This window comes from Colias eurytheme, chromosome 11 (genome assembly GCF_061535395.1).
Source record: "Colias eurytheme isolate Ceu_HAF_F1 chromosome 11, ilColEury1 Martin Lab GWU primary, whole genome shotgun sequence".
Taxonomy (NCBI): domain Eukaryota; kingdom Metazoa; phylum Arthropoda; class Insecta; order Lepidoptera; family Pieridae; genus Colias; species Colias eurytheme.
This window is the reverse complement of record NC_142990.1, coordinates 10,798,782-10,818,728: the sequence shown is the minus strand read 5'-3', so window position 1 is coordinate 10,818,728 and position 19,947 is coordinate 10,798,782. Positions and strand designations below refer to the sequence as shown.

General features: G+C 34.0%; 5 protein-coding genes across 6 annotated transcripts in view; 2 read left to right on the top strand and 3 right to left on the bottom strand.

The window, feature by feature from the left end:
* The first annotated feature begins 2,012 nt into the window (after positions 1–2,012).
* LOC149904862 (uncharacterized) lies at positions 2,013–3,753 on the top strand. Of its 2 annotated transcripts, none has more exons than XM_090107594.1 (4): positions 2,013–2,079; positions 2,376–2,558; positions 3,110–3,310; positions 3,712–3,753. In XM_090107594.1, exons 1-4 carry the CDS (start codon positions 2,016–2,018, stop codon positions 3,720–3,722), a joined length of 459 nt encoding a protein of 152 aa, XP_089963720.1. In that variant the 5' UTR covers positions 2,013–2,015; the 3' UTR covers positions 3,723–3,753. The 2 variants fall into 2 exon arrangements, with proteins under 2 accessions (XP_089963720.1, XP_089963721.1); XM_090107595.1 differs by having other exon boundaries at positions 3,718–3,745.
* A 1,906-nt stretch (positions 3,754–5,659) lies between these two features.
* Positions 5,660–9,020, top strand: LOC149904861 (inducible metalloproteinase inhibitor protein-like). Its single transcript, XM_090107531.1, has 5 exons — positions 5,660–5,743; positions 6,705–6,896; positions 8,114–8,305; positions 8,527–8,592; positions 8,780–9,020. Exons 1-5 carry the CDS (start codon positions 5,680–5,682, stop codon positions 8,995–8,997), a joined length of 732 nt encoding a protein of 243 aa, XP_089963657.1. The 5' UTR covers positions 5,660–5,679; the 3' UTR covers positions 8,998–9,020.
* An 816-nt stretch (positions 9,021–9,836) lies between these two features.
* On the bottom strand, positions 9,837–11,769 carry AspRS-m (aspartyl-tRNA synthetase, mitochondrial). The gene has a single exon (XM_090107079.1). It carries the CDS (start codon positions 11,703–11,705, stop codon positions 9,837–9,839), a length of 1,869 nt encoding a protein of 622 aa, XP_089963205.1. The 5' UTR covers positions 11,706–11,769.
* Positions 11,770–14,096: 2,327 nt separating this feature from the next.
* LOC149904859 (putative RNA-binding protein 46) lies at positions 14,097–16,747 on the bottom strand. The gene is made up of 4 exons (XM_090107260.1): positions 16,068–16,747; positions 15,277–15,758; positions 14,734–14,941; positions 14,097–14,465 (listed from the first exon to the last, which is right to left on the bottom strand). Exons 1-4 carry the CDS (start codon positions 16,728–16,730, stop codon positions 14,295–14,297), a joined length of 1,524 nt encoding a protein of 507 aa, XP_089963386.1. The 5' UTR covers positions 16,731–16,747; the 3' UTR covers positions 14,097–14,294.
* A 2,455-nt stretch (positions 16,748–19,202) lies between these two features.
* MFS9 (major facilitator superfamily transporter 9) overlaps positions 19,203–19,947 on the bottom strand; it is a 43,522-nt gene continuing 42,777 nt past the window's right edge. Inside the window, exon 11 of the mRNA XM_090106843.1 lies at positions 19,203–19,554. Within this exon, the coding sequence (XP_089962969.1) occupies positions 19,348–19,554 (207 nt within the window). The 3' untranslated portion in view covers positions 19,203–19,347. The remainder of the gene's footprint in view (positions 19,555–19,947) is intronic.

The window sequence follows — 19,947 nt, the reverse complement described above, 5'->3', positions numbered from 1 at the left end:
TTACGGTGATGTCGCACTTGCATTGAGCAACAGCGGGATTATTTTAAAAAAATCTGGTAAGTAATTAAACACCTATTTATTGGTTTTAATGATCACCATGTTAATAAAATTTTTGCACTTACCATATTTAGATTTCAATTTTTCGATTGAAGCCTTCTGAATAATAAAATGAAATTTTTAGGGTTGCTACCTGATAGATAGAGCAAGTTTTTAAAAGCCAAATGGAAAACTTTTTTTATGTGACTTTATTTTTTATGGGCCCTTGAAGTTGTGAACATACTGGGGAACATATTTCTTGGCATTTAATTCTTTTTTTATTCCATTCGAAGATCTAACGACAGTAAATGTTACCATACTGAATTGGCCTCTCTTTCAGCTTAGCACACATAAAAAATCAAGCATCTAGCGCAATAATTCACGTCACCATAAATAAAAATCTCATCGTACTCAGCGATAGATGAAAAATTGAAAAAAATGTCATAACTCCGAAAATACGAAAAATCGCATAACATACATGGGGGTGATTCGGATAGCCCTCTAGGTCCTCTACCTCCCAGCTTCCGTTCATCACTACTTTTTGGGACACCCTGTATAAATATTATAAAACTCAAATTTTATTCATTTGTATAACTTTATCATTTCTCCTCAAATATGAAAAATACCTAAACCAAACAACCAGACCTACTTTCGCATCACATACATTTCACAAAGAGCAAAGGGCCTCGCAAAGGGCCTGCCGCCCGGAGCCTCGCAATGGGTAAGGCCGCCGCTGGAAGAGAGGGGCAGAACAAAATGGCGGATCTAGTAGTGTTGGTAGCAGTAGAGAATATTGCCTAGTTTGCGAGTTATTCCATGCATCCGATCTTATGTCACATCCGATCTTAGGCGACCCAACCTTACTATAATATGTTATCATTTATATGACTTTTGACTAATTCCCAAATAAAATATGTGCCTACAAGTAAATTCTTAATTTCTTCTACCTATAAGTATGAAATTGCATACAATATCAAAATTACATCATAATATTCCTGAGATAAGTGCGCGATATAATATTTTTACTAGCTGCGCTCCGCGGTTTCACCCGCGTGACTTCGCTCCTGTTGGTCTTAGCGTGATGATAATTATATAGGTAGTCTTCCACGATGAATGGTCTATCTAACACCGAAATAATTTTTCAAATCGGACCAGTAGTTCCTGAGATTAGCGCGTTCAGACAAACAAACAAACAAACTCTTCAGCTTTATAATATTAGTATAGATTGAGAAATACAGATTCAAATTGTGAAAAGTGCCTAAACCTCCCTAATTTTATAAATAATAATAGTTAAAAAAAACTAAAAAACACGCTTTTTATAGAAAACCGAACTAAAAAATAGAAAATTTTATCAAATTAGTGTATTGTCATCGGTCCTCAGTAAATCTACAAAGTTTGAACGATATCTGGCCGTAAGAAGTCGGTTACAAACAAACATACAGGTGAAGCTAATATAAAGCGTGTAAAAAAACTAAAATTTTGCTATATACATATAAAATTATAAACCTACTAGATATCCGCCCACGGCTTCGCCCACGTTTTCAAAGGAAAACTCGCATGGTTCCCGTTCCCGTGGGATTTCCGGGATAAAACCTATCCCGTGTTAATCCAAGTTACCCTCTATATGAGTGCTAAATTTCATTGTAATCGGTTCAGTAGTATTTGCGTGAAAGAGTAACAAACACACACACACACACACATCCTCACAAACTTTCGCATTTATAATATTAGTAGGCTGTAGGATAGTTACATAGTATTCCTCACAGACATGTATATACATGTCTGTGGTATTCCTACTATACAAATTTCCAGTAAGAACCCATACTATCCCGAACGAACCCACATGACTACATACATAAGTGAATATGAAAAAAAACCAACACCTAGCTGTTTAAGCAATCGGAACGTCTTTTCTCACTTTTATAAAATACATACCTATTAATTTTAATGAGACACGACTCAGTACTGTAGCAGACATCATGAAGGCTTGGCTTTTATTTGTTTTCACTGTTTTTCTCCCATTGTACGCTTGTTGTGCTTGTGGTAAGTTTTTTTTTTATATTGATTGTTATTTAATGATTCTCTAATTTTTATGTTTTCAACTCTTACTTAAACTGACACATTTTATGGTAATGTGTTGAAGCAAGTGTTTTTATTAATAATCCAAGTGGAAAAATTTTTAATAGTCTTTATTTCATACAAAACAACAGTATACGGTATACCTAAGTATAACGAACGTGGTATCTAAGGTCTACCCGTGGGCCGTGACCACACTCACCTATAGGCAGTATTCCTGTACAAATAAAAGTATTTTTCTTTCTTTCTTCATAATAAAATAGATGACGCCATAGTATGCGGTGACAACGAAGTAGCAAAGCAAAACCCGGACGATTGCGTCCCTGACTGTTGCCCCGTAGGAGATGATGCCCCTTGCCCCGACCCCTGCCCCCAGGGGCCTTGCCAATGCAGCCTCATGAGTCGTAGGGCAGAAAACGGTACATGTATACCGACGAGGCAATGCCGTAAGTATAACCTAGTATAACTAGTATCATAGTGTGTTGTTATTTTCACTACAAAACAAAGTCGCTTTCTATGTCCCTATGTATGCTTAAATCTTTAAAACTACGCAACAGATTTTGATACGGTTTTTTTTAATAGATAGAGTGATACAAGCGGAAGGTTTTAGTATAATAATTTATTATGTTTTAGACAAAGCGGGCGAAGCCGCGGACGGAAAGCTAGTTTTTATAATATAGGAATTAGGAATAATAAAAAACAACAATAAAAACATGTACTAACTACGTACCTACTCACACGTGTAAAATTCATTTGTTTAAATGGACACAAAAGAAACATATTTTTATATTATTGACTTATCGCTTAGTTACGGCATGTGGATAAACATAAGACATACATAACAAAATTTAACATAGGTACTTACTACTTACCTAATATAAAAATCCATTGAAATGTTACACGAGCTTTACATTTTTTAGAGGACGTAGTTATTTGTGAACTACCTAATATTGCTTATTATCTCTAGGGACATTTAATATGGCAATTATTTTAATAGCACCATATCCATGTGGAGAGAACGAACAATACGACCCCTGCCCAGTTTGCCCAGAAGAATGTTCCAACGCTTCCCCTGACGGAGAGCGGTGCCGGTCGATATTCAAAATCGGTATTACGGTTATATGCAAACCGAAATGTCGCTGTATCGATTTCTTCTGGCGGGATGGTAACAATAACTGCGTACCGTATGAACAATGTTGTAAGTTCAATTTGATATTTTTGGTTTTATGGCATTCAAATGCTTTTAGAAAAAATTCGATCACGAGGCGGGACTCCGACTCGACCCGCATCCTTTCACGCAATCGAATTTATTCTATTCTTTATAAATTAACAATGTTTTAAGTATTATTTTATCTCATGGGCGCTCTTCACAATGGACAGCGTTGGGCGAGTAGAGGCAATCGCGATAGTGTACTGTGTAGCCATTACGATTATTTGTTGGGCCAACGCTCTCAAAAAAAAAGAATTTGAAATAGTTTGTAGCAGATTTTCATATTGGTTTTACGAACTCAACGAGCTATAACATATAATTTCCAATAGTCAAAATGGTTAATCTGGTAAATATTTATCTTTTTTTTTAATTTAATTTACATAATACAGTTTCAGCTTGACCTGGAGAATATAAGGATATGCGCTTCAAGAAGAAGGAATAGAAACAAATGAACTCTATCATTTGAAATATAATAAATATTTTATCAAATTTTATTTTGTTTCATTTTATTACAACTCCTAAATGTTTGCTATTTGAACAGGTGTATAACGTAGGTATATAAGCATATAACGTAGGTAGGTAAGTTAGGTATAACTCTTCATCCTAATTAAATATTTATTTAAATTTATAAATTGTTAGTTTAATAAAATTGCAAGTCCCATCCGTATATAATTAATATTATCATCACTACATGGTATAAAACAAAGTCGCTTTCTCTGTCCCTATGTCCCTGTATAACTAGGTACGCAACGGATTTTGATGCGGTTTTTTTTAATAGATAGGTTCAAGAGGAAGGTTTTAGTACATAATTTATTATGTTTTAGACAAAGCGGGCGAAGCCACGGGCGGAAAGCTAGTACATATTATATAGATGAGTAGAGCGATTATATACCAACAACTGAAATACTAAAGGCTTTGTCAGATAGGACGCGTATTTTAGCGCTGCGTAGTAGCGCTGCAGCGTCCTGTTTTAACGTCGCGCGAGGCTTCGTCAAACAGAACGCTTTAGCGCGCGTTAGGACACAGTAATTGATATTATTAAAGCTGCATGTTGTTTACATAATTATTACTTACGAACAAAACAAGGTACAGCGATATTAACTCCGGAGTCGGAAGAATTTTTTACTTACCAGTTTCATTAATTTCTTCTCCGATTTGTGCCCACAATTTTGCCTTCATTGATATATCTTTATAGTTTATATGAACTATCCTTCGTATTATATAAGCATGGATATTTTCTAACCAATTCTATCAAATTTTCGGTCATTATGCAGTATTTTATTATTATTTTACGCCTATTAACGCCGACGCTAAAATAAAATTTGTAAAAAAATACAACACCCGACGTTAAAGCGTCCTAACGCCGCGACAGAGCGTTGCGTACTGCTAGCGCCGGCGCTCTGTTTGACGGTATTCTACGATGGTAGTAGAACACATCTTAGCGTCATATCGCGGCGTCAACTTAACGCTCTGACGCGCGCTAAGTACGCGTCCTGTCTGACAAAGCCTTAACTTGTTATGGTCATTTGGTCAGCGTCAGTCATGATATATCTTGTTAGATTTGTCTCAAAACACATTTATATTATACTTACTTACTCAATCACCATCGCTAGAACGATGAAAGAAAACATCGTGAGGAAACCGACATGTCGAATTACCAAAAAAAGTTTGACGATCTGCCAACCCGCACTTGGCCAGCGTGGTGGATAACTTAATTTTGATAAAATAATTCCAAATATCAAATTAAAAAATTAAAAAACCTTTTAAAAGCTAACGTTAACATTGTAAAAAATATTTTATTAGTTGAAACATGGTTCAAACAGTTCTTCAACCTCCATTGATGGAATTTCGTCATCTCTTTAAAATCGAATGTGTTGAAAAGGGGAATTCCTCTGAATACATAGGTAATATAGGTAAAATACGACTTCTATAGTCATGGTCTATTCTATGATTAATTTAAATGACTGCTCAAAGCTGCTAGCTGTGCCCCGCGGTTTCACCCGCATTGCTCTGCTCCTGTTGATCTAAGCGTGATGATATATTATAACCGAAATAATTTTTCATATCGGGCGCGTAGTTCCTGAGATTAGTGCGTTCAATCAAACAAACTCTTCAGCTTTATAATATTAGTATTATAATAAGAGTATTAGTATAGCATCACCCTGAGAGGCCTGAGACCAACTCAACAGGAGCAGAGCAATGCGGGTGACACCGCGGGGCACAGCTAGTAATTAATATAAGGAGGATTCTCAACGTCCCCGTACCAAAAAGGTGACGTAACAAAAAGGTGACCAATAAGATATATATTTATTACAATCTGCAAATCTGATCAGAACCAGTTTGACATTGGCAAGAATATGAAGTCCCTCGCTGTGTTTTGCTGTATTGTTTTCCTGTATAGTGTTCAATCTATGCATGCCGGTGAGTATCCATTTTTATTATTCAATCTTCTGAATATATTAGCTACAATCCTGCTTAAGTTTGAGGATAGAATGTAGGCGTATTTTAATTTAGTTAACCCGAAGGAGGAGGTTCGATTCGTAGGGCTAAGTTTATTATTTTTTTTTTCAAAAACTCAAACATTTATTTATTCAATTAGACTTCTTCTAGAAGCACTTTTGAATCGTCAGTAGTCATTACATATTTTTATTATTTAATTGAAAGATTTTAAGGTCATGGTCATGGTAAGTCAATTGTTTTGACTTTGATTAGCCTGCTGTTGTGACGCTGGTATAATAAGAACTCTACATTTGAATTTGAGAATCTTGAGCGTAATCTTGTAATTTCAAACATAACAGATGTAAAATCTTATAGGTATAGGTAGGTATACTCTGTTTGGCTCAAATTTGACCATATATGTACATATCGTACATATTATGAAAATATGTATTTGAGTTTGACATTGACCAATATAAAGGATGTGTAACATAAAAAATGATAAACTGACCTGTTAGCATGGCTGGTACTTGGTAGCGACTAGCGACCCTGCCTCCAAGAGGTGGTGGGTTCGATTCCTACCCAGGGCAAATATTTGTGTGATCGTACATATTATGAAAATATGTATTTGAGTTTGACATTGACCAATATAAAGGATGTGTAACTTAAAAAATGATAAACTGACCTGTTAGCATGGCTGGTACTTGGTAGCGACTAGCGACCCTGCCTCCAAGAGGTGGTGGGTTCGATTCCTACCCAGTTTGCTCTGTGTCTGGGTGTTAATTATCTATAAGTATATATTCTAAATGATATATACATATTTGGTTTCCATAACACAAGCGAAAAGCTGAGTATGGGATCAGATCATGCATGAATTAATGTGTGTGAAAATTTTCCTGAAATATGTAGTTATTTATTTATAATTTTAAAAAATATGATTACGCAGATCCAATGCTATGTAACCGCCAAAATGAAATCCTCGATTGTGTCCACTTATGTCCCCCGGAGCGCAACTGCAGAAACCGTAACATAGCGTTCAATTGCTTGGAGAGCGAATCACCCTGTCGACCGAAGTGTGTCTGCAAAGAGGGATATTACAGGAATTCTATAGGAGAGTGTACTAGTGAAGAAAATTGTGGTAAGGTTATTTAAAAAGTATTAAAATTAGTAATTAGTAGATAGTTAGGTATTGTACCTACTAAGCTTTATTGAATATAATATCGCTCTAGGTACTAGTGTAGAGCCGATATTTGTTTCTTTCGTAAGACAAGATTTTAGAGTCGATGTTCGACATCTATGAATTGAATCTTAGAAATAAGGTTTACTTGAATCAATAATATTATTATATCATGTAGGTAATCTATTCTTTTTTTATATCCATACTAATATTATAAATGCGAAAGTAACTCTGTCTGTCTGTCTGTTACTCAATCACGCCTTAACTACTTAACAAATTTGCATGGGTATAGAGATATTTTGATGAGATATTTGATTGTATGTAGCTCTACCTCTTGTGCGTTGTGAGTCGTTATTTTACGTAAGTACTAATATCCTTGCAATAAGATTATTATAATATTAATACTTAACATATTGTTATCTGTACTAGAGATCAATTCATAAGCACGAACAGTTTCCTTGTTTATAATATTTCTAATAACAATGATACTTTTAGCACTATTCTGCGAACTTTATCAGTAATAAGGCATAATAATTGAGACCATGACGTAGCTGTAGCGTACTACTAGAGCCTAGAGCGCGTTATTTTAATAAATAATAGCAATTAATATTCTTTATAATTAATTAATAAACGTTTAACTATGTAAATTCCAAATAGGTAATATAGAAATATATAACTTACGTTAACGTGAGTTACTTTTCGGCTAATATTAAATACTATTAGCCGAAAAGTAACTTACGTTTGAAGACTGTGAAAGAAGTCACATTAATTAATGATTTAACACGTACCTACCTACCTATGTAATTTTATATGAAAAGTTATTTCATTTTCATTCTTTTTTTATAAATAAATTGTTACTAACTTTATTTGGCGCTCATTTGTTGTACATTCGTATCAATGGAGTTTGTAATAAACGACTTAAAATCTATATACATACAAATATATTATATTCGTCCATGATAAAACTCAAAGGTGACTGATATAGTGAATAGTGATCTATCAACGCACAGCCCAATAACCACTGGACGTATCGGGCTGAAATTTGGCATGCAGGTAGATGTCATAACGTAGGCGTCCCCGAAGAAAATTCATCCCATAAAGGGGATGATGTACCATGAAAAATTATTTCCACGCAGGCGAAGCTGCGGGCAACAGCTAGTATTTTTATATTTTTACAGATAAATGTTCCCGCCAAAACGAGTACTTCTCCTGTGGTCCAGAATGCGACAACGTGTGTTCCGATCTACACTTACAAAACCAAACTAATTGTCCCATTGTGAATATTGTGTGTAATAATAAATGTTATTGCGATCCGGATCACGCCAGAGACGAAAATGGCAACTGTATACCTATTGAAGAATGCCCCAAAGGTAAAATAGGTAATCACTAATCAATAAAAAAAATTGTGCTTATGAAATTTTTTTAAGACGGTGACGAGACCCTAGGTATTGTAGCTTATCATAATGTGACTTACAGAACTATGATTCTTCTGAAATATCAAATTAAGTAATGGAATATAAAATGAAATGAAAAATATTACAAATTATATTATCTCATAAGAATAAAACGACAAATAAATTTATTTTTACAGATGCTGCTAGAGAAAAGCGTCGTGCTTATCACCATCACCATATTGAAGAAGCTTGCGATAAACAAGGTATGTACTAACTTAATTTTCATATTCAACTTCATATGTATTTAGATATGTATTTAGATATTTAGATATATTATGTGCACCGTGAAAGCTAAAAATAGTCTCAGGATATTTTTTTTTATATTGTTACCTACATAGCTATCTGTTTCAGAGATGGTTTTAACTTTTAACATTTAAAATATTGTTACAGGCATAGAATGCGGTCTAAATGAAGAATACTCAGACTGCAAGAAGTCATGTCCCCCAGAAACATGCATGTCTATTGTGGCCAGATACAAATGTGACGCTCAAGAGAAATGCAAGCCTGGCTGTGTCTGTAAATCTGATTATAAGAGGAAAAGTGAAGATGCACCGTGCACTCCGATCAAAGAATGTCCTCAGTTACAGGGGTCACCCGATTTTAAATAAATCTAGTCGTTAATTGTTAGAAAGGTAAACCGTAAAACCGAATTTAGAAGCATTACAACAAAAGACATGATAAAATATTTTATCTGCAAAAATAAATTGCGTTTTTCATTGCCAGTTTTTATATTTTATTTGATATAAAAACCATCATCAAGGTGTTTAAAAATCCCCGCTGCCAGCTGCTAGCACCTAGAAGCCACATTCTCGGCGGGTTTTGATTTTTGAAAACAGAACTAGCAGCTGACGTGATACCACGTCGAGTTACTAGATGGCGTTGTATTAAATTACATATAGTTAAAAAAAATAATTATCAACCTTTTATAAACTTTTAATTTTTTAAGCAATCGTTACTGATTCCTAAGAACGATAGAATTATGTTATCATTTTTTAGAGCTTTTTCACATTAAAGATGTTTTAATTTATTAATTACGGCACATTACGGTTTTACGGCATTACCACAGACTAATGCATTACGGTGTTTTCTAATATGGTAATTAAAATAAAAAGTTAAATGTTGGAAATCTCTTGTTTTATTTTAAAATCTCACAATTATAATATATTACTAGCTTACCGCCCGCGGCTTCGCTCGCATTGTCTAAAACCTAATAAATTATATACTAAAACCTTCCTCTTGAATCACTTTATCTATTAAAAAAACCGCATCAAAATCCGTTGCGTAGTTTTAAAGATTGAAGCATACAAAGGGACAGGGACAGAGAAAGCGACTTTGTTTTATACTATGTAGTGATGTACATATATTTGTCTTACAAATGTACAAAATCTGTAAATTTCACAAATCAGAAATAAAAAACCAAACTAAATAAAACATAATTTTATTAACATTAATCAACAACTTGTAAATGATAATACTTTTTGTCATCTTCACTTATTGTATTAGGGGCACCCGATAAGGGGTCTTTTCCCTCGTGGCTCTTTGGAAAAGCAATAACATCTCTGATAGACTCAGCATTACATCCTATAGACACTAATCTGTCAATACCTAACGCTATACCTCCGTGGGGAGGACAACCACTTTTTAACGCATCTAAAAAGTGTTGTAACGAACTAGAATCAATGTTGAGTATCTTCAGTACTTTTTCTTGTAATGTAGCATTATGTATTCTGATAGAGCCGCCACCAACTTCGTTACCATTTAGAACTAAATCATACGCTAGTGACCGGACTTTTAAAGGCTCCGTCTCTAACAAATGTAAGTCATCCGGATTAGGTGATGTGAATGGATGATGACAGGTTTCTAAACCATTTTCTCCTTTTAGAAATAGGGGAAAATCAACCAGCCATAAAGGCTTCATTGTGTTGTCGACGATTAACAAATCTTTCGATTTTAATAAAGATGCTAGTAATTGACGAATTTCACCCAAACATAAACAAGCATTTTCACTCTCACCTAGTGCTATTATGCATGTTTCATTTGAATTCATTACATTTCTTATATTGTTGCTAATGTCTGTCCCAAAATCCTTTTGCAAATTTTCTTCAAATACAACTTTTACATTATATTTCTTTCTAATCTCTTTTATTTGATCCTTGTATTTAGTGGTTAATTTACCTAATTTACTAGAATAAGAAATAGCATATGCTGATTCTGATATTTCACCAAAGAAATTAGTAATATTCTTTAGTTTTAAATCATAAGTTAAATCTGGTTTATCACTTCCATAATTTTCAATGGCATTTTTATAAGTCATTCTTGGAAATGGAGGTTTTGGTAGATCTTTGATGAATGTTTCATACATCAAGTTTTCAATCATAGATAAAATTCCATTTAAATTTGTGAACGACAATTCAATATCCAATTGAGTAAATTCTGGCTGCCGATCAGGACGAGTGGCTTCATCTCTGTAACATCTAGCTATTTGGAAGTATCTATCAACTCCACCAGACATTAGCATTTGTTTAAACTGCTGTGGACTTTGTACAAGGGAATAGAACAGTCCAGAATGATGTGTAGGCACTACAAATTCTCTGGCACCTCCTGGAGTTCGACAAAATAACGTTGGTGTCTCAACCTCACAAAAATTGTGTTTCTCAATAAGAAACCTGCGCATATTGTGAAGCATTTGAGATCGTTGACGTAAATTATATTGCATTTCGGGAAATCTTAAATCTACATACCGGTATTGAAGTCTAAGTTGTTCTTTAGGTTTCTGATAATTACGTAAATTAAATGGTAATTTCTCAACATTATTCAATACTTCTAGACGCTCTATGACAACTTCTATCTCTCCAGTAGTCATTTCACGATTAATCATATCTTTTGGTCGAGTAATCACTGTTCCTTCAACTTTAATAATGGTTTCAAGTGGAAGACTAGATATGTCTATTAAAGAATCATTAACAACACATTGTGTGAGGCCATACAAATCTCGCAAAAGTAAAAATTTGGAAAGTCGAGCAAATTGCACCCATCCACATAAGGTTACTTTTTCACCCTCATTAATCGGTCGAAGCTCACCACAAGTGTGTGTCCTATAAGTAAAAGAGCTACTTTCTTGTACTATTCCATTGTCAATTGGAATTTGTCTGGTTTGATGACTTTCTGTGGAAAATACTCTGGAACATGTTTGTGTGTACTTTTTACGGTTACATTTTCTTAGTACTACATTGTTTACGAAAGTTTTTCTGGACGATAATACTGGTTCAATGGCAAAGGTACTTTTTACGAGCGACGGAATCTTTCTTTTCCACATATTTGCAAATTTTCATAAGAAAAATTAAATTTTTATCACAGTTCACACTGTTTTCATTTTCAAAGTGTCAATTCACAATTTGTTGTCACTTGTCAAAATGACATTACAATAGTCGTTCAAAAATTATTGACATCTAGAATCACAGTAAATGAATCAAGGACTTTATATAATATTGTGAATAATATAGTGGTATTTGTGTAGCACTGGATATTTGATCGCGTGGTCAAAATGATGTAGATATTAATGTGATTTTAATAAACCTAAAAAAAATTGAAAAATGAAATGAGAGAATATTGTTAGCTCACCGGCTATACTCTTCATATACCAATTACCAGCGCGGCGGCCTGGTTAATGGTTTCATCAGTATACATACTAGCTTTCCGCCCGCGACTTCACCCGCGTAGTCGAAGAAAAACCTGTAGTTCCCGTTAGCCCGAACATACCTACATACCTTCTACATACAGACAAAATGTTGTGTGGTTTTATGAAACCACGGTAAAAGTAAAACTTAGGCACAAAGTTATCGTATTTGTACGATAATTATCGTACGGTTCCGAACACTGCTTTATACCTACTCGGCAGCCTACCGTCACGCGACATGCGCTACACAGACCAAAAACTAAAAAGTTTGAGACGATGTAATAAAAGTTTCACTTTAAAAATTCTAACTATATTTTTGGCTTTTCTATCGACTGTAGATCACGCTCCAACAGTTTTGAATTTCCTAGATACTATTTTATTAAATTATTTATATGTCGTGGCCATATCGTAGATTTGCTCATTTCATGGAATTATTGATCATTTCGTGAAGTGGTCGCATTTCATGATGAGGCCAACAAGTTTGACCAGATCGTTAAACCTAATGTTTCACGTCTTTGTCATCCACATTTGGCCAGATCGTATAAAATATAGGCAGTTAGTTAGTCCATAAAATATTTAAAAAATTATGAATATTTTAAGAACTTGTTTATTGACATTATTTCAAGTTAGTGCCGCGGTAGTGGCTGGCGAGTACCAGAAGCGAATCGTTTTTGAAATAGGAAACAATTATAATAATATAGCAGGATATATAAAATATTGTTATAGGATTTTAGAAGCATTTTTTCTTGAATATAAAATATCCGCAGTTTCCATAGTACTCTTCGTCATAAATTCTTTACTATGACTTTTTTCATATTGTAATTTCACGAATTGTAGAGTTTTTAACTGCGAATAATAAAATTTTCGCCAGCGGCCGCCATCTTCACACGTAAACACAGCGCATGTAGCACTTCCACCAATAATTATTAATGTAACTATTTTACGATATGATCAAATAATTTTGATCATTTCATGAAAAACCCACGTTTAGTTGCCCATATAGAGAAACGATTTCTTATCATTGATCTGCTCAAACCACACCATGATATGGCCAATAGACATTCAACCATTTCATGAAATGCGACCATTTCGTGAAATGATCAATCATTTCATGAAATGAGCAAATCTACGATATGGCCACGACATATAGAAATAGCACTCTTGAGGTAGTACATTTTTTGAAATCCATTCAAGATATCAGAAATTAACGTCGAGCGGATTCAAAAATCTCTGTGGTTAAAATAGATATAAAGTGAAACTAGTAACTAACAGCCTATCATATTATGAAATTGCGTCAAAATCTGTCCAGTAATTTTTACGTGATGCATTGTTTTGTCATGAAGGTACAAACCTTAGATCATTGTACAAACACATGCATACTGCTCAGCAACTACTCTATTTAGTATATTGTATAGAAACGATCCAATTGCCGTTTTATTATATTATGTATAGAATTTGATATAAATAAAAGAAATATATAAAGAATTCACCTATTAAAAAATCTGAATTGGATGAATAGTTGGAATCATATACTTAGTGACCAGTAGCATTATGTAGGTACAAGCAAATATTGTTGTGTAGGTACAAGAAAATTCAAACAACCACAATATGTTATCAAAAGTTTATTGTCAAAAAAAGTTACAGTCTCATATAGCTAGATTTAACAATGCATTCTCTCTGAATATACAATTATAAACACAAGGAAGCATTGAGGACAGCTTTACTCAAGTAAATAACGCCTTATAAAATCTAAACAATTAACAAGTCAAAATACTATTCTAGTTCTAGTCAAGAAAGGATTTTTTTAGTCAACAAAAAATTGTCAAAAAAGAATCAACTAAATTGCTCAGTGTTGCCAGTATTCAATATTACAATTTTCACAATTGTATCAAATTGAATAGCTTACACTTAAGCTTTTTAAACAAAATACAATCTTATTTCTTCAAGAATAAGATTATATTTCGGTTATAATTATTTCTTAAGGTAACTTAAAAAATAAGGAAATAAACCAAATTGCCTAGTGCTGCCAGTATTCAATATTACAATTTTCACAATTGTATCAAATTGAATAGCTTACACTTTAGCTTTTTAAACAAAATACAATCTTATTTCTTCCAAGAATAAGATTATATTTCGGTTATAATTATTTCTTAACTAAATTACTTAAAGGTAAAAAGGAAATAAATTTTTATTGGCTCAACAATAAAAATTAAATTTGTCCGCTTAAATCTACCACATAGGTGGGATGGAGACAGGTAGAGTTGGCGGAGGCCTAGTGAATAGATGGGGATTAATATAGTCGCAGGGTACACTGATGCAACTGGGCACTGTGGGCACTACAGCCTGGTACATCTGGGTAGAAACTTGTGTGGACCGCTGTATGAGGTTGGCTCGAAGCATCTGAAATAGAAATAAAGACAATGTTTGCATATGATCATAAGTACTTTAAAAATATTAAGATTCAATTATAATACTGCAGGAATTTATTACAAAAGATGATACAATTTATATAACCAATTCCAATGGACACAGACAACTCATACATTTGTAGAATGTTTTAGGTTCTTTATACATTCAAAACTACTTTACTTAGCAAACAATAGATTTATTGTTCAAATAAAAAGAAAGTCTTTAATTTAGTATAGACTGATAGTTAAAATTGAATTACCTTAAGTGAATGTAGCGCTATTTCAGCAGCCTCAACATGAGCTTGTTGTACCGAGAAGCAAGGCCTGGTGATCAGTGGGCCCATCACCCGCGGTGGGTTCAGCAGCGGCTGGCCGACATGCGGCAACTCCACACTACCAACCCACAAGTCATCGCCAGTAGGATCTACATATTTATGGTATTTGTACAGTGGTGACACCCATGAGTACCTGGAATTTTACAAAAATAGACATTAATTTATATTATGTAACTAGTGGTCCGCCCCGGCTTCGCCCCGTGGTACATATTTCGCAATAAAAGGTAGCCTCCTTTCTCGGGTATCAAAATATCTCCATACCAAATTTCATGCAAATTGGTTCAGTAGTTTAGGCGTGATTGAGTAACTGACAGACAGACAGAGTTACTTTCGCATTTATAATATTAGTAAGGATTAAGGTTTTTTTTTACATGAGACTGAATAGGCAGACTAAAAAAGTGCAATAGGTATATTGGAGGGTAGTCTAAAATGAAAATGTACCTATATGAAATTTAAACTTATAAGTACCTTTTACACATGGAGTCAAGCTTAGCTGGAGCCATGGTGTAGCTATCTGTCTGACAAGCCGGCTTATACTCAATGGGCGAGCAACATGGAGATTCCACAGCGCAAGCCGACCCGATGCCTTCGTCGTTAGGGCTGCTAGCATATTCCTTTTTCTGCAGGTGCTGTTTATAAAGCATCAAAGTTTGAGACAAGTCCAGATTATTATTAAACTTCGCATTGCCTCTCCCTAGCTTCTGTATACGGTACAAATCGCGATCGACCGGCTTGGCCCAACGTATCTCTATATTACTTCCGTCTATCTCCGCATTTTGCAATTTCGCCATAGCAAGCTCTGCGTGTTCGCGCTCATAGAAATGTATAAACGCATAGTCGTATATTTTCTTTACCCTTTCGACTTTATTATTTATCGCAGTTTCGAATATAGCTTTTATTGTGTCTGGTAATGTCCGAATTTCAAAGTTACGAACATATAACACTTTCACCTGCAATAGATAAACTATATCAAACGTTGTTTATTCAAACCGTGATACGCATCGCATTACTATTTAATATTTATATAACAATTAACAATGATCTTGCAATATAAACTTCTATAAACAATAGATACGCCATAGGGATAATATTGTATTATTAGTCCGAAAATTAACGAATTTGGAAGAAAAACAAAATCCACCCCCTTCAACTATTAAAAAACAATTCGCAAGAAATGGCTTTGTTACATAGATAAAAAAGTACGTAAATAATTTCGCTACAGTAAAAGAAAATCGCAAAGCAAATATAATTCTACTTACAAGTCTCATCTGTTCGTCGTCAATATCTGGCTCTGGTTCAGCCCAGTCCACCTGCAGCTCGCGGTCCCACAGCTTCACGCAGCCCGGCACCAACGCGCGACGAGCCATTGCTGCCGCCCTATGCGACGTGAACTCCACAAAAGCGAACCCCCTATTTTGCCGCCGATCGAAACAATTCTTGTAAATAATCACGTCCACGATACCGGAGACCCGATTCGACAGCTCTTCAAACACTTCCTCCTTGGTTTTGTTCTTCGGAAGGTTCCCGATGAAAAGGCGGCAATTGTCCACGGACTTCACCACCCCTATGTGCTTCCGAGGCCTTATCTCGTAGTTGTTCAGCTCGTGAACTGCAGCGGTGGCATCTGCTTTCGTGGTGTACGTGACGAAGGCGTAGCCCCTGTTGGAGCCGGAGAAGTCCATCATCAGGCGTAGCTCGTAGATCTTGCCCACTGATGAGAATATAGGGATGAGCTCGTCTTCAAAGATATCTCTCGGAAGCTTTCCGATAAAGACTTCGCAGCCCTTCGGTGGTGGAGGACCAGTCCAGTCTGGAGGCGGACCGAACCTCCTCTGCCCGTTGTGTTGGACGATAGGATATCCAGTCTTCTGCATCACGCCCAATAATCTTCTAGAAATTTCGTTCTGATTACGATCAACCATTTTTACAATCAACGCGATCAACGTCTCAAATCGAAGTAACGGCGAAAGAGCGGCGCGACAAAGTGCCGCCTGCTTTTATATTTGCCGACAAACGGTTCGGCGGCTGTGACGTAGTAAGTTTGTTTTGGAAAATAATTTTGAGCGACTTTTTATTTATTAATTTAGAAAATCGTATTAAAATTTAATGCTAATATTTTAAATTATTTGTTAATATTTTGTAAGATTATAATATTTGAGAAATTGTTTATTTAAAAAGATTTATTTTATTATATGAAATTACCGAATATGATATAACGGAATTGGTTTATGTAGTTATATTATGTTTATTAATCATGCAAACAATTTACCAATATATTTAAAAAAATTATGAATAATGCAAGGTGTAGAATTTCGAATATTTTTCAAATTGAGAAAAATATTTAAATTGAAAGAGTACCATTTAAGCTTTCAATTTTTTACAAAAGATGGCGTTGATATTGATTTGAAGTTTTTGCATTTTTTTTTCATCATACAACTTTTTTGTGTTGTAAATATTTATACTTAGTTACTATAAAGACGTGTTATTATAAAGATTAAAATTTTAAATTGTTAGAAATAAAAATGAGTAATCAATAATAAACAATACGAGGTACTAACTAATGCGGATAGATGGCGTGCAAACATATTTTTGTAAATTTTATACTTATCGGTCAAGTATTTGCCAATCATTTTCTTATAATTTCGACATGCAAAAGAGTATTTTTTTCAGGGTTTTGAATAAAATAAAACAAAATTTAATTCATAAAATCTATATCATCACAGATATAATGGAATTAAAGAAATATAACAACATAAAATACAAACTTATAGACATACATTACTACAACTGCAAATACATGATTTCTATACATTTGCGAGGCTTATCAATATAATTATACAGTATATTTCCTAAAAACTAATAAGATTTTACATGTAAAAATAAAAAACAATAGTTGGGTAAATTTATTTTTGAGCTTGATTTACAACTACAAATTAAAATTCTTTCCTTGTGCATATTTTTTAGGTTCAGCAGATATTAAATACTAGCTGTGCCCCGCGGTTTTACCCGCATTTCTCCGCTCCTGTTGGTGTTAGCGTGATGATATCAATAGACTATAACTATAGCCTTTTTCTATAAATGGACAATCTAACCCTGAAAGAATTTTTCAATTCGGACCAGTAGTTCCTGAGATTAGCGCCTTAAAACAAACAAACAATAGATAGATTTGAATACAAAACCACTTTTTATGTATTTTCTCAATTTTCTTTTTCAATTCACCATGCTTTATATAGATTATCAAAATATACATAAGCTTCTAATAGTAAAATCATATAATTTGAAAAATCTACTTATCTCAATATACCTACATATTTTAAAGAATTATCTACAGTGGTTAGCCAAAAGTACATTCTTACATTAATAATATAATATGCATAGTAAATAATTAATTTCTTCTGAAGTGAAACTTCTTTGGGCGCGTTGAGAGTAATTTTTCAAGGTCGCGTCATGGCAATACGGTAACGTCATGAAGTGGCGACGAATTTGGTATCTTTGAATCTTGCCAAATAAGTTTCACTTCTGACACGTGTGCTCGGCACACACGCCCTTTTTTCTATATAAAATAAAGATCTCAAATTGAATCAACGAAATACTACTAAAACATAAATTCAGATCTCACAAAAGACAATAATTGAAAATTTGTAGAATTCTTAAACATATAAAACAGGTTAAACGTTAAAAAATTTCAAAACTCATGTTTTATTTTCTTTAATAATAATGTATCTAACCTATTTCAATTTATATATAAACACAATGGTCCTCCAAAAATTGGCTTTTTAAATCAAAGCGTCATAATGAAATTAGGTACACATTCTTTGAAAAAACATCATAATTTCAATTCGCTTCAATTAACAATACTATTAAAATCAGAACATACATTGTTACTGGTTTTAACTTATTCAATAATTTGGACAAAAAATATAGTTAAAATTATACTAATATACTGAAGAATATTACAGATTCTTAGGATTTTTTTTAATTTTCAACAAATTCAACCACTTCAAATACATTTATTTCTGAATACTTGCGACACTAGCGCCACTGTGGTGGGTTTTACAAACTATTAATTTCAACCATTCTCGTACAATAAGCGACCAGTCAACAATCAAAAACTGTCCTAGGCAAAACTCTGCTCTCTAGGGAATTAGGTAGAGTTTTTAATTAACAACAGAACTAAGGTGTTAAATTCAATAATTGTTTTATTCAACGCAACTGACATATTTGACATTTTAATTCTGAGTCTTGCTATAGTACGTCAATGGCTTAAAACAACCAACTATTTTTAAACTTTTCTTCTTTATTCCATGCTGAGTGTACACCACACTTTATTTATTGAAGTGAAACTGAAGTGAAGCAAAAAAATTTAGTGTAACATTTTTTCTGTTACGCGCCATTTTCTTATCCCTACCACGCGTGATTCGACGTATTTCTGTAAAGTTGCATATAGTAAATTTTTTAAAAATAAGGTCATAAAGAAGTTTCACTTACGTGTGTACACTAGTACACGCACACATTTTTTATTTATTTATTTATCATTAATTACATTTCAGAATGTGTATCCATAGCTTTATTATCATATCCTCTCGCAGTAGTAACGGAAGCTGCGTCTGTATCGAAACTTGCATCGTTATCAATTTCGAGGACCCACGGTTGTTTTTCCGCGGAACAAAATATGTAATAAATAATTGCTCCCAGGAGATATATAGCACTCGATATGAAGAACACTATACGCCATTGTTCTGCGGACTGTAAAGATAAATTTTTATTAGTTAATGATTTTGTTTTTTATTTTACACTAGCTTTCCGCCCGCGGCTTCGTCCGCTTTGTCTAAATCCTAATAAATTATATACTAGAACCTTCCTCTTGAATCACTCTATCTATTACAAAAAACCGCATCAAATTCCGTTGCGAAATTTTAAAGATTTAAGCATACAAAGGGACATAGGGACAGAAAAAGCGACTTTGTTTTATAGTATGTAGTGATCTATACTAATATTATAAAGCTGAAGAGTTTGTTTGAACGCGCTAATCCCAGGAACTACTGGTCCGATTTGAAAAATTCTTTCGGTGTTAGATAGACCATTTATCGAGGAAGGCTATATATCATCACGCTAAGACCAACAGCTGCGGAGCACAAC